This window comes from Papaver somniferum, chromosome 9 (genome assembly GCF_003573695.1).
Source record: "Papaver somniferum cultivar HN1 chromosome 9, ASM357369v1, whole genome shotgun sequence".
NCBI lineage: Eukaryota > Viridiplantae > Streptophyta > Magnoliopsida > Ranunculales > Papaveraceae > Papaver > Papaver somniferum.
Genome location: NC_039366.1, coordinates 195183445 through 195198629, shown reverse-complemented (window position 1 = coordinate 195198629; position 15185 = coordinate 195183445). Strand labels below are relative to the sequence as shown.

The window sequence follows — 15185 nt, the reverse complement described above, 5'->3', positions numbered from 1 at the left end:
AAGTGCCGCTTTTAGGACGTGGGAAAATGCCAGCATGCACCCTCTTGGAATACTCTTAACAAAGCATATTGGAGCTTTGAAGACTGCATCCACTGTTTCTTCATTCAGTTCGAAATCACTGTCCAGCTGAACTAAACCTTCTTGGAAACCAGGCCGAGACACTTCTATAATTGTTTCACCTACATCCCCAGAAACCGCACATATCACAGGCCTAATATCAATATCCCCCTCATGGTTGCATGCCCTGCTCCAAGCTTTGACGCTCATACATTCGTAACACATCCATTGCTTCAATGTCCTCAAAATATCCTCTAAACCACCAAAAACATCCAAATCATGTCTTATGACCTGTTGAAGTGCAGTCCTTTCCATATTGCAGAGGTGTAGTCTCTTCAGATGCGAGATCAAACATGCAACCACCCACCCACCCACCCACTCCCCCATCTGGACACCCATGAAAATCCCTAAAAGGACATAATATGTTACCCTTACATGCGTCAGTCATTGAAGCACAAAACCAAACAGAAAAAGTGCTTACAGCTAAAGCACCCACTAATTCAGAAACATACGTTATAGCCACCAGAATACAAACGGTTCTCGAGGTGTATGAAGAGCCAAAAAACAAAGGGAAGAGACAAAAACCTTATGGAGAGTCTACGATTAGAAAACTACCCAAGAAGCATCGAATTCACAAAAAAAGAAACGACGTGGAAAACAAAACCCTCCACGCCACTCTAACCCAGCGAGATGATGGTGCTGATGGTGGGAGTAGAAGCGGGTAATGGTTTACATGCAGTGATTGTGTTGGTGGTTTAGATATCAGGCGGAGGTTTAAGTTTCAGGGGGAGATCAAATTCTACCGCGAAAAACAGTAAAACACTAATTCCCCCAAAAACTGATAGGATATTTTTATATTTTTTTTTTGTTATGGAATAGGTCACCCTTTATCCATATTTAAGACATTCGAATCCGAGCCCTCAAAACCAAATTCAATAATAGGCTTGTACTTAAAATCCTAAAATACGGACATAATTGGTGGTGGTTTTCTTGAACTCGACGACTGACTGAACCGATAAAAGACCAGAAACTATATCCTCCACATCAATGGCGTCATTCACCTTCTCCTCCACCACCACCGCCACCATTACATCACACTGTTCATCATCATTATTTTCTACACTTTCTCCCAAGAATGCCCCTTATCTTTCTTTTCATTCAAACATTAACCATCGCTCCACTTCATTTCCTCTCGCATCATCTTCAAAATTCACCACCACCACCATCACCACCAAAAGGAGACCACTCAGAGCTCTCACAATCGTTTGTGCTGTCAAGAAAATCTCAGAATTAGAACTAATTTCTGTTTCTGATAAATCAGAGGATTTGAGATCGAAGGTTCCATCAGCTTCTGGTGTTTATGCTGTTCATGATAGTAACAGTGATTTACAATTTATTGGTATATCTAGAAATATCTTTGCAAGTATCATTTCTCATCGAAAATCTGTTCCTGAATTATGCTCCTCTGTTAAGGTAAGGGTTTTTATTGCCCTATTTATCCCACTTCTAATTTCTTGTTTGTTTAGTCAAACTTAGTCAAACTTGGTCAAACATAGTAAAACTTTTTCGTAATTGACTAGTCTGGAAGGTTTAATCATGCGAAAATGTGGAACTTGATTGGCATTTCTTAATTGTCTCTGGTTACTTGTCATAAGCACGGCATTCTGTCCCGAATATCATATAAGTCAAGTATATACCTTACAATCTAGAAAATGATTTCATGAGCTTATTTGGCTATTTGATTGGTGCATTCGTAGCTGGTATAGCTGTTGTGTATTTTGATATTGATTGAGGCATCAATTGGTTAGCTAGATAATCTGATATAGTTGTATAATGAAGCATTATTGAATCAGAAAAACAAGTGTAAGTAGGAAAAATTTTAGTATGAGTTATGAGCCGGCCAAGATTGCTGAAATTAAGATTCAAAGTAACTAGTGATTTTCTAATTTGCTTGGGAAATCGCGTCTAATGTAATCCTTTGATATCAAAACACCATTCTTGAATTTTTTTTATTTTACGTGAATATCAATATATGTATTGAGGCTACCACTTGAGAGACATTGTGTTGAAAGTTCCATTCTAATAGTCGTATGTGATGATACTGATGAGGTATAGTAGGGTCCTGAATCAGGATCCTTGAGTCCCAATTTAAAAGTGGAAGATTCGAGTTAGACCTAGACGATGCAGTTTTTTGCATATTACAGCTGCAACATTTGTGTTTCAGCCAGTTGGCATTATTTTACAGGATGGTGTAAAGTACTGGCCTGCACGGGAAAATTTGAGTTGCTTCACTTAATCCAATCATTATATTTATCAGCTAGATCAATTAGGTAGTAAGTTCACATGGATTTTTACCTGGGCAATAAGGATAAGCATAAGGTGCATGGCGCCTAAGAGGTTTTCGTAGGCGCATATTAGAATTCTATGATGGGATTCTCGTATAAGCATTTGTCAATTTTCTGTATTTTGTGGTAGCCCCTTCGTGAGCTTGGTCGTACACTGATTGGGGCCATTTGGGTTGTTGTTTTGTCATTTGTGATGCAGCTTACGATGTCTAACTAGATACCTCCTTCAATACCCCATTTCTCTGGAAACTCGAACTATACATACATGTTCGTAGCTGCCCTGTTCTTACAGAAATTGCATTTCAGGTAGGAGTGGTAGATGAGCCTGATCGAGAATCTCTGACACAAGCTTGGAAATCATGGATGGAAGAGCACATAGCAGCGACCGGAAAGATTCCACCTGGAAACGAATCAGGTAATTCCACGTGGGTCAAGAAGACACAGAAGAAGCCTGATCTCCGCTTAACCCCTGGTCGTCACGTACAATTGACTGTCCCACTTGAGAATCTTATTGATCAATTAGTAAAAGAGAACAAAGTGGTGGCATTCATCAAGGGATCAAGAAGTGCCCCATTATGCGGGTTCTCACAAAAGGTGGTTGGGATACTTGAGGGTGCTGGGGTTGATTACGAGACTATAGATGTGCTTGATGACGAACACAACTTTGGGTTAAGGGAAAAGCTTAAGAGTTACAGCAACTGGCCGACATTTCCACAGATTTTCGTCAACGGGGAGTTGGTTGGAGGGTGCGATATTCTGACATCCATGCAAGAGAATGGTGAGCTTGCATCACTTTTCAAGAAGTAATAGTTTGAATCTTACTTCTCGTGTTCTGCTCCCTCTTATGTAATCAGTCGGAAAACTGTTGTCTGACCACACTTCTCGGTCACCTATTTTTCGACTGTTTACCAAAATTTAGTTCAGTTTATCGGATAGTGTAACAATTGGGTCAAGCAACCCAAAACCAGCAAGGGACATATTGATGGTCAGTTTGGACCCTTGTGTAAAATTACTCAAGTAAGAATATGTTTTGATTCCCCCTCCCAGCACTCCAGCAGTAAATTTTTTGTGTAACAGTCAAAATAAAGCAATGGTGATTTTCAAGCAGATTGAAAACTTAAAGGAATGACTTAAAATTAATCAAGTTTTTTTTATTAAACCCCATAGAGAACAAGAAAATCTTTAACCGATTGCTGACAGTAAAATATTAAGATGAGAAATTAGATAAAAAATTAGGATAACTTTTGCCTAACTCATGATTATTACCTAATGAGTTTTATTATCGATTAAGAAATTCTTTACAGATAGTATTTGCCTAACTAGGTCTTGACAGTTGAGTCCTTAAACCCCAGAAACCAAAGATTAATCTTTACTGCAAGAAATTAGGATAGCTTTTGCCCAACTCTGATTCTGGAACGGTTAAAGTGTCGCAAAGGTCTCTCAGTTGCTGCGCTACACTAGTTTTTCTACCATTATCCTCATTATTAGGAAGATAATCATCCATTTTAACATCTTGATCTGTACCCAAAACAGAAGGAGGATTCTGAGTCTTATTTTTTCTCACGATTGCAACATTCTTCTTCATCCAGGAGACAGCTTCAACCATGGAATCACATAAGGTTTCTCTCGTCTTCTCTTGATCGACGAAATCAGATTCTTGTACAATTTCAATTCTCCTATACTGTGTTTCTGTCATGGTAACCATATCTATTTCTTTCTTCAATGTCTCGTAACGTAGTGTTAACATCTTGTTCGCTGCTTCAACCAGTTGAGTTTCTTTATCCAAGTTATTGATACGCTCAGTTGGTTGAATCGAACCAACCAGTTCTCTGGTATTAATGGATTGTTTTCTTGTACATTCTTGATTTCATAAAGATCAAAAGGATCAGTTGGCTTCTGTTTCTTGAAGAGCGTCAAATATTCAACCTGGGTTTCAAGAAACTCTGATCCCAACTCATTCAGTTCAGATTCGAACTTCATTACTATGTATTTATGTGGATTCTTGTGTATATTATTTGCAAACTCATCATCATAGAATTTGTAAGCCGAGCTCAATTTCTTTAAGATAAGGTCTGACATTGTCATCATCTTATTGATAAGTTTACTCTCTTCAACTTGAAGAACCTTCATATCCAGCGAATCTTGATATCCCATTGATTATGATACGAATTTTACTTTCGGAAACCTGAATCTTCAAACGCAGTTTTCTTCTATAATGTAGAATTTACTTTCTGAAACAAAATCTTCAAACGCAGTTTGTCTTCCAGGAATGGATTGAACTTCCTCTGTATGTTTTTTCTTCTTGAATGAGAATGTCTAGGGTGGGGGAGGCAGACAAAGTAACGGTATGAGAAAAATCAAAGCATCATTTGTACTTATAGCATGCAACATTTGTTATGGGCACCGGTAACTTAGGTTTAGGCGGCCAGGTCTTGTACTTGGAAAGTCACGCATCACCAAAAGCCTAATTTCATGGAGTCTAAATCTGTTCACACTCCTCTAACGAGTGTATATTTGACATATTTTTCTGATTGGTTGATTATTTAATTGATGGGCCCATTATCCTCCATGTTTAGAATCACGGCCCTCGTTACATAACTTCCTAAATTAAATCAAGGGTAGAGATTGAAATGTGAAATATACACTCGTTAAAGAGTGTGCACGAATTCGAACTCAATTTCATACGAGGGATGAGGGCATAATGTTTGCTGTCTACGTGAAGCCATCGGACAGATGGGATAGAGGAAGCAAGAGTAATGCCTCGAGTAGATCTTTTTTTTGAAGCATCCCAAGTACATAATTATGGCTCTGGATTTACTTGCAAGTTCCACTAAAAATAATTTTCTCTCTCGTCTCTAAAAATTTAATTGATGGGTTAACTCAGTTTCATTTTCAAATTTTTTTTTAGCTTTGGTTCTTGTTTAGGTCTATGATCATTTCTTTTCTTTCTATTTATGCTCCTATCTCTGATTTACCTTCTTAGTTTATCTAGTCTTTTCTTTGTTTAATAGTAAATTTATCCTGAAATTTCATTTCATGGCTAACTAACTTTTCACCATGGTTGAGGTTTTTGCGCAGGTTTCTTCAATCAAAGATGGTGTTTGTTGTATATTTGGTGTTATTAATAGTTGTTTGTGGATGAAAACTATTTCTGCCGGTTTTGGTGAAAACTGTTATTAATAGCTGTTTGTGGGTGAAAACTGTTTGTTGTATATTCGTGTGTGTGGATGAGAAACGAGTCTAGACCCTAAACAATGTACTGCATGGGAGTACTTTTAATTCGAGAGATCAATTTGTACAAATCTGGCCTAAACCAAGAAATGGCCGTTCCAGGCTTGCTTCGGCCACAAAGTGAAGGAGAAGGGTTGGTCTTAGGGAGGGAAGCGAAGAAAGTATTGAGACCAGAATCGTTGATTCTGAAGGTGTGGTTGTTTACGACTTGTATCAGAAAGTAGAACTGGCTAGCAGAATGGAAAGCTATCAGGTGATTTCTGGATACTGTGTTGTTCTCTGACCAAAAACTTGTTTTTTGGTGAAATAGGTGAAGCCTATTTATACAAGTCATATTGAAACGTACCCTGGTCTCGTAGGAAGTGGAAACGATTGAGTGGTGGAAGAAAAGAATAACGTGTAACCGTCAGTCATTATGCTTCCATTATGAAGGAAATGAATTCGTTTACACCGTTACTTTTTTACCACCACTAATTATCCTGCTTCAGGACACTTTCTTGTAACGGGCGCATTGCACACCGCACGCTGTAAACCGCCAGACCAATACCCTGATGAGCATCCCCCAGTTTGTGACATGTTTGATGTCTCGAGTGTTTTCGTGGAAAACATGTAGCATTTTGCTACGTGTGGAAAGTCAAAGTCAAGGGACTTACCGCAGGAAAATAACATGTAATGCTATTAGGCTCGTTTTGGCTGGTCGCCTAAAACTTACCACAGGTTTGTCAGTACGGTGGTAAACTTCGATGGCTGAGATCGCATCTCATGAAAGAGGGTAGCCGTTGATTATGGATACCTTGTGTTGGCGCCTGATAATGGCGCGGTGGTGTTTTGGTGTACGCCAGTGGCAATATGGCATGGATGGCATGGCTCTTGCATGCCAGTGGCACGGTGATGCAAGTGGCGCCTGGCGTAGCCATGGCCACTAGATTTAAGCAGCTGGTTGTCTGAAACTTGCCACAAGTCTGTCAGTTCGGTGGCGAACTTGGATGGCTGAGATTGCATCTCATGAGGAAGGATGGTCATTGATTATGGCCGCATCTTGTTGTATATCGAAGTGGCGCCATTGGCATAACGGCATGCCAGTGGCGTAGCCGTGGAAGCTGTTTTTGGCATATTGGTGTTAGACCCAAATATGACTTCTGGCAACATTGGCCTTGTTGCTAAGTTAATCTTGAGGCCTTAGGAGAGTCATTGGACTCAGTTTGCATGACAACTTTTAGCCAAATTAGGGTATGAGCTTATCATGGCGTTGGCCCCGAACAGGAGGTAGGTTAGCACGTAGGGCGCTATTTATGGCATGTTGCCACGAAGTGGCATGTTTGGCATGTTGGTGCAGCGGAGTGGCATGTTGGCGTGTCGCTCAACTTATTGGCGCAACATGTCACGTTCGGCATGTTGGTGCGGCTCTTTGGAAAGCCAATTAATATGTTGTTGTGGCAGGGCGTGTTTGGCTTGCCAATTAGTATAGTGGCGCAGCAGGGTGCGTTTGACCTTTAATGTATGGTGACGAGTTTAGAGCGACTTGATTGGTCAAGAAAAGGGGACGGCCAAACATAAGGCGCGACCATACCTCTAGTGCTCGTGGCGCATTTTAAAGTGACCTGATTGGTCGGTAGGAAGGAGAGGGGACGACCAAGCATGGGCGTGGCTACACTTCTGGTGTGAGTGTGGCGGCTTTAGAACGACCTGATTGGTCAATGGGAGTGGGGCCGGCAAGTAAGGGCCCAACCATAGCTTATGTGCGCATGGCGAGTTTGAGGCGACCTGATCGGTCGAGGGAAATAGGGTCGGTTTAGGATGGGGCGTGGCCAATGGCAAGTGGCGCCAGCTGGCCTAAGGCATGGCCACACCTCCCTTTGCTGCGGCTTCCTGTTTTTCTGATTCTGAGCAGGGTTTTGCACCTACTAATCCATGGCGGATTGATTACCTAGTTTGCCTAGGCTTACTTTCGACAAACAAGGTCCGGTATACTGCGCAAGGCGCAAAAGTAATTGATTGAATTATATGTGTTGACACAGAGTTCTTTAAGTTCATGGCCAGAGAGCAGCATGCTTTCTGATTGAATACCTTATGCAAAGACCTTATCCTTGATATTTGGAAATTCGTGCTACTCTGCTGCGAGTGAACACAGATTTTCATGCCATACCAACATTAAGGGTTCAGCCGGGGAACATAGCGTAGAAAGCATTCAAAGAAACTTATATTAAGTGAATATAGGCAAGGCGCCGAAATTTACAGAATATCTGGGATGGTTGCTACATGCGCCAGTCTGGATAAATTTCATGTAAATATATTGAATGGCTCAATAAGTATGCCAGTGGAGAGGTTAACACTCATGGCTCCGTTTCCTTGAAGAGTGATGTCACATCAGATGCAAGGTTTTATAATTTTAACCCTAAGCTAAAAACCACCATCAACATTAAGTCCCCTTAGGGGTGGGACTTGGGTTGGTTGGACGGGTTAGAAGGCTTGGCCGAGGTAGACCCGAGCTTGGAATTCTTTTCCCAGATTGCCCATCGAATCCGTGGAACCCATTGAGGTGTTTCCCTAGTCCGCCCAAGTTATGTTCCTCGGGTTCCCCGGGTTCCTCGGGTTGGCCCAAGTTCCACTAGACATACAAGTTTGTTAATGTGATAATAATAAATTTAGTAATAATAAGATTTAATTGCTCCATTTATTTTAAATTTCCAAATAACTGAAGATTATTTACAATAATATAAACTCTTTTCATATTGAATGATTAATGAGATAGATATAATTTATATTTTCATTAATAGATTTGAAGATAATATCTAAAAAAATTCTAAATAGATGATAATACCAATTATAAAAAATGTCTTATAGATAGTTCTTCGGGTTGGGCGGGTTGTTTGGGTTAGAGATATTTGTGCCCATGCTTGCCCAAATTTAACTCGGGTTCATAAAATTCATGCCTAAGCTTGCCCAAAGTTTTGAAATACGTTACGCATGTCCGCCCAACGTTCGGGTTGGGCATGGGTTGGGTGGGTTGACCCAACCCAAGTCCCACCCCTAAGTCCCCTGCTTAGCACATAACAGTGACATTGTTGCGGGGTAAGCATGAGATGGTGACAAACAAGAGTAAAATCGAAGGGGAAAAACGTGAAGAGACTGCCAGGGAAGTTCGACTAACCTTTAGCGGAAGGCATGAAGAATTTGTGATCCTTGTATTGGCGGATTTGCGTAATTCCGGTTTGTCCATGGGGTGCTGGCGTTGGCGTTAGAATTTGGTTACTGATCGGCAGAGATAGCGCTGCGACTGGGTCCGCGAATCGGTGGATGTCGCAAGCTAACTAGGTCATGGAACGTATGGAGATGGCGCTTGGCTTCAGTCCATGGAATGATTGAAACTGGCTGCAGTCCGTGGAATGGGGGGAACAACGCTTGGAACTTCGGCTACCAAACAGTGAAGATGGATCCGGCTAGGTCGTAGAATGGGCAGAGATAGTGTGGCTTTGATCACGGAGTGCTGGAGTCATGGCGCTGCTTGCTAGGATGTGGAGTGGGCGGAGATGGCGCTGCTTGTCTTGTGGAGCGCGCGGTGAAGAAGGCGTTCCTTTGGCTAGGTCACGGAATGGCATGGGGAGCGCCTGGCTGGCATTGCGGGTCCGGTTGCCTTTTGTGCATGACCCGAAAGAAGAAACCTTCTTCTAATCAAACTTCAAAATACAATATATATATATAAAAGGCGTTGTCCATACTTTTATTTTTCGTATCATTGGCTTTATCTCTGTAGAGGAAAGCCTCTTTCCATCTGCAGTCCAGGTGAGGCAATTATTCTTTCTTTCATATATATCATCATAGAATTGCATCCATCCTCTACACAGGAATCGTCTCGCGTCTTTTCTCATAGTTCTGCATTTTGTGTTCTTCATCATGTAGATTGCCGATCCAGACATAATGTAATTTTTTTTTGTTGTAGTGCACAATGGGATCTTCCGGTGATGATCATACCTCTGACTCTTCGGAGAAATTTTTTGAAGTCGACGAACCCAGTTTTTCTTCACATGAGGAGATATTAAACCAAATCAACCCTTTGTTCCATGCAGCCGGCCGGATTATACAAGGCATGTCTCTCGCCCATCTACGCATCGTGTAGGTGCGTTCTCAGGATTTCATGGCTTTGATGGACATGGAGGAGAAGTGGAGACATGATGAAGCATACCAGCAAGTCGGGAAATATCAACATGACGAAGCTTCTCCACATCCCAATATCAGAGCTGAGCGATTCGCTTCTCGGTTGAAACGGCGAAGGACTGAGCCTGAGAAACTTCTGGGCGAGAGCCAGTTTGATTAACCTGTCCATAATAGTATCGTAATCCTTGATTCTGACGTGAATGAAATGGAGAATCATCAAGAGGTTGTTGGAAAAGTTCCGGAGGAAGATGTTGACACGACTTGCGAGACTGAGGCAGCTTCCGAAGTGGGCGCCGTAACTGCTGCTGGGGAAGTTGGAGTGATAACTAAGGATGTTGTCAAGGTAGATGGGGAGGCGGTGGAAGCATATATTGGAGTCGTCGGATAAGATGTGGGGACATATGTTGGAACTGCTGTCGAAACGGATTCCGGATGGGATGTTGAAGCTGCTGCTGAAACGGCTTCTGGATGGAATGTTGAAGCTGAAACAACTTCTGGATGGGATGTTGAAGCTGCTGCTGAGATAGCTTCTGGATGGAATGTTTGCTGTCGGAGAAGGTGCTGGGGCAAGTGCTTGAAAAAGATCTGATAGAGGCGTCATTGACCAAGGTGTTTGTCATTGACAACTGGTTTTCCCATTTTGCGATTTCCTTCCGTAGAGAAAAACAACCTTTTCGTAGCTTGTAGTTGTTTTTGATACTTCAGTTTTTCTTTTTGTTTGTGCGACCGAAGCCATGTTTCACCGAGTAATATTCTTTCATTTATGCTGCTTTGATAATTTCACATCTTTGATTGAATGAATAAAATCTCCCGGAAGAGACCTAAAACCCCTTTTGCAAAAAACAAGTTCTTCCACCCTTCCAAAGCGATTCAGCAGATGGGAAGCCAAATCACATAAATGACGCTGCAATAATGCTAGTAGGCGTGTCACATTCTCTCCGTTTAACTACTTCCATGGGAACGCCTTGCATGTCGTTGGAAACAGTAACTCAAAACAAGGAAAAACAGTAGCAATGATTAAGGATTTTGACCAACCTTTTATTGGATTTTCCCTCGCAAATTACACATGACGTCTGTGACATGCCGCCTGGGTATGTAAAAGTGTGAGCCGTCACAAGCTAGGAAGTACATCATGAGAAGTAGAGAATCCTCGTCGGGCAAAAGTTGAATCCAGATGTTCTTGAAGGAAGGTGTCCGTGCCGCCACTCGATGATCTTCTTCCTTGTACTGTTTTTCCCTTCTTCAGTATTTTTTTTTCCGAATATGATATTTCTTGTAGAGTTTGATTTTTCTGGTTTTTAATCGATGGGTAATGACTTTGTGGGTTTGCTGGATACTTTTCCCTTGAGATGATTTAGGAAAACTTATTTTGAAATAAAGATGCTTTTAATTAAAATCGAGACCCTAATTATGAATGCAAGCAGTGCAATCATTTTGGATGGATTACAAATATTGCAGGAAAAAGGGAAATTACTGAAGGAAATACTTAAAAGGAAAACGCTGGAGGAAAAGGTAGCACATCGTTTTAGGTATTGAAGGGCTTGAGACATCATGAATGAATTATCATGCCTTCCGATTTGTAGGCATTGATAAGTTTGCAGTAACCACCCAAGATAACATCTGCCACCAGGTATGGCTCTTCTTCCCTTTCTTTAGGCGAATCAGGTTGGGCGGCTAGCTTCACTGTTACATCTCCAACTTGAAACGAGGTCGCCTTGATTACCATATCTCCAATTTGAAACGGGTTTGGGCATTGTGCAACCACTTGATTTTTGAGCTCGTTATCTTTGACTGAGGCAGCTTCTAAATTTTTGACAAAGCATTTGAAAGGCCCAGCATCCCATTCACATCTCTTAATGATGCCCGGGTTGATAACTGGACCGGGTCCCCATGCCTGACCGAGAGGAGAAGTGACTGGGTGCAAAAAGGATTGTTCAATAAGACTTACTTGTGTTCGGAATCTTCGGATGAACGTCGACGGGCATTCTCCAGGTAATTGAGTTACCTTGGTAAGTTGTTGATACATCAACATGTGATCTTCAGGGTTGGATGGCTTGTTGGAAATTCTTTCGGGTATCGACAACGTCAGAGGGGATACTCCTAATTTTGATTTATTGCCATGTACCCATGAGCGCCCCAGAATCATGTCGTAATTTGAGAGTTCTTTGACAATGTAGAATTTTCCATGTGTTAGAGCATCTCCCACCTTAATTTCAAGGTTGATGTAGCCATATGCGTCTATTGCTTTTCCTTCCAAGTTTTTGACCACAATTGGGGAAAGAGTAGCCTCCTGCTTCGAAATTCTCGCAGCTCTCAGAGTCTTGATGGTAACGATGTTAAAGTCAGAGGATGCGTCGATCAATGTGCTATCAAGCTCGGCGCCCCTCATATAAACCGTGGTCAGCAGTCCCCAGTTGCATTTCCCAACACCGCTTCCTGAGAGAGCTTGGGATTCTGGTATGGTTTCTTCAATAAGAAAAAGTTGCTTGCCCGACACAACGTGATTAAGGGCTGCGAATATATCTTGATGATGCCTTGGAGAAACAGAGAATTTCGCATACATGTCGCATCATGGATTGCACGGTTTTATGAACATAGTCCCTAGAGAGCATGCAACTCCTGACTGGAAGAGGATCTTTGTGAACTCCCTCATTGCCCAGTTGAAGTTCCCATGCCTCCATCTTTTCTTTGAAAATACGCTTTAATCTATTGCAGTCACTGGTAGGGTGATGGACAAACCTGTGGTAGCGGCAATACTTAAGGTTTGCCATTTCCTCTTCAGTTGATGGGCTCCTGATAGGAGGAAGCTTGATGGCGCCATCTTGGATCCATGCTTCCAAGAGTTCAATTACTTCTTCGATTGGGAACGGGAAATCTAAGGCCTTTTCTCCGGATTCTTGATGCTGCGCAGGAGCCTTAGCTGCGGTCTTTCGCGGTGGAGCCGCCTGATGTACTGCATTGCGCGCTTGGATTGTTGTTATGCCGCTGGATCCTTCCTTTTTCCTCTTTAACTTACCACGCTCACAAAGGGGCCAGTGTTATATTTCTTGTTGATGAGACGTCTATTTCCTCGAGTTTCTCGTGCGTCTTCCACCTTGGCTGGCCTGGTTCTTTCCAACAATGCTGGTGCTGTTGTGGCCGACTGTTTAACAGCCTCATGAAGTTCAGAGAATGTCTGGAATCGTAAATTCTCCAGTAAGGCACGGTATATGGGAACCATGCCATTGATGCAAGAATCCACTAATTGTTGTTCAATCATATTTGGGTCGTGACAATCCAACGCTTGAATTCTGAATCTTTTGACATAATCATTTGGATGTTCATTGTTTCGTTGAAACATTCTTCCTAAATCTGAGAAGGTAATTTGCTCAGACACAAAGAAGTACTTTTTGTAGAAAGCCTTGACCATGTCACCCCAGTTGGATATGCTATTTGGTGCAATGTTTTTGTACCACGTTTATGCACTTCCGGTAAGTGACTTCGAAAACTCTTTCAAACGTAAAAATAGATTGTATTCGTGCTCGCCCAAGGATTCCAAAAATCGAGAAACATGTTCACGCGCATTTCCGGTACCGTCATACAAGGAGAATTGAGGAGAAGAGTATCCTCTCGGAAGAGGAATTCTTTGTACTTCAGGAGGATACGGGGGTTTATGCTGATGCATGTCCGCAGAATCGCTTTTGTCTCGGTTTCGAAGAATTCGTTCCAAATCTTCTCGTGTGACAAAATTGGATGTTTGATTCCTCTCTGTTGGAGCTCCTGAACGAGCCTCTTCATCTACAAAGGTGCGATCTGCTGAGTTTTCGGCGCCAGGAGTATTGAAGGTGTTCCTCGTTGGCTCTGGTTGGAGCGATGCCTATGGTAGCCGCTCCGTCAGTGTCTTGAGGAAAATAAACACTTCTTTATAAGTCGAAGTCATGTGGTGGGCCCGGAGGTGTGTGAAAATTAAGCGCAATAAAAACGGGCCTATAGTAATACCGCAAGTGCACGGTCGTCATTTGTAGCTCGTGCAAGTACGGGTCGATCCACAAAGACTGGGAGTGTTTTGGAGTTTTCTAGCTATTTTGGGCTCCTAAACTGTTGTTGGTTAACTATGAAGCCTTTTGGGCTTTGGGCTTAGGGTACCTTTGGATTATAGGCTTGTTTGACAATGAAGTGAACTGAGCTTGGGCTCAGTTGGTCTTGAAGTGCACTAGGCTTGTCCTTTGAAGTGCACTGGGCTTTGAGTGTCAATGGGCTTCTAGATTAACCCAAGAATGAACTGGGCTTTGTAATGAATCTGGGCCTTAGCTTGAGCTAGGCTTCTGAGCTATGAACTAGGCTTTAGCCAAGCAAGAGAACAAATGGGCTTTTAAGTGACAGAACTTGAAACTGAAGTAACAAAAGTGTTGTGAGAAGGTGACAGTGAACACATCAAAAGCAAAACAATGAACAAAAGCAAACAGAACAAAAGTATTATGAGAAGGTGACAGAACAATGAAACTAAACAAAGAACAAAAGCAAAACAAAATGGAACAAAGTGAAAGTGAGAAGGTGACAGTGGCATATACCTGGAAGCAACACAGGGAAAAGGATGCGAATATACAATGGCATGGCAGTGATAAATCAAAGGCAATGGCCAAGGGCCAAAGGCAAAGGAAGAACAGGGCACAAAACAGTTATAAAAACAGCTATAAAAACAGTGATAAGAAGCCACAAAAACAGATAGATAACAAAGAAGAACAGGAAAGATGCTAGGCAGTGGCTGTTTTTGGTTAAATCCTTGTCCCTAATGGAGCTAGGTGGAGGTTCTAGCCTGCCTATGTTCCAGGGCATACATAAATGGAATGGAAGGAGATGAAGCTTGTCCAACTGTTTTACTCCTAGCATTGATTGTCTTTTAACAGCACAATCAATCACAAGCAACAGTGGACACTAAATTCCTCCATTTCTCAATCATCTCAATTTACATGAATTCTAACCTAAACTTCCACCACTAACAGTGAACAAACTTAACATTTGAGGAACTAAACATTAAACACTAAACATAACAGTGAACTATTGAGAAAACAGCAATGAAGGGAGACAGTAAACAAGAGTGATGAAAGAACACTAGGATGTTGAATCCACCATTAACCTAAGGGATATTCTACTCACAGCTAAGATAATTACCAAAGTGCTAATTGTCTGATTAAAGCACAACTAGTCTAAGGGCTTAGCAACACTGAACATGAGCTGCACATGATGAAGACTATCTCAGCTGGTTCATAATTTCATCTAGTCCTAGCATTTGGGATTCAGAACATACATAACAGAAACAGTACAGAACATTACATCAAATGGAGAAACTGAACAATACACAGAACATGGAAAAACATGGATAACAAAACAATGAAGAACAAAGGATAAAAACAGAGC

General features: G+C 41.8%; 1 protein-coding gene across 1 annotated transcript; it reads left to right on the top strand.

Annotated features, from left to right (window-relative positions):
* The first annotated feature begins 1011 nt into the window (after window positions 1-1011).
* On the top strand, window positions 1012-3451 carry LOC113314042 (bifunctional monothiol glutaredoxin-S16, chloroplastic-like). The gene is made up of 2 exons (XM_026562816.1): window positions 1012-1530; window positions 2709-3451. The coding sequence occupies exons 1-2, from the start codon at window positions 1105-1107 to the stop codon at window positions 3207-3209; spliced, it is 927 nt and encodes a 308-aa protein (XP_026418601.1). The 5' UTR covers window positions 1012-1104; the 3' UTR covers window positions 3210-3451.
* Window positions 3452-15185: the final 11734 nt, after the last annotated feature.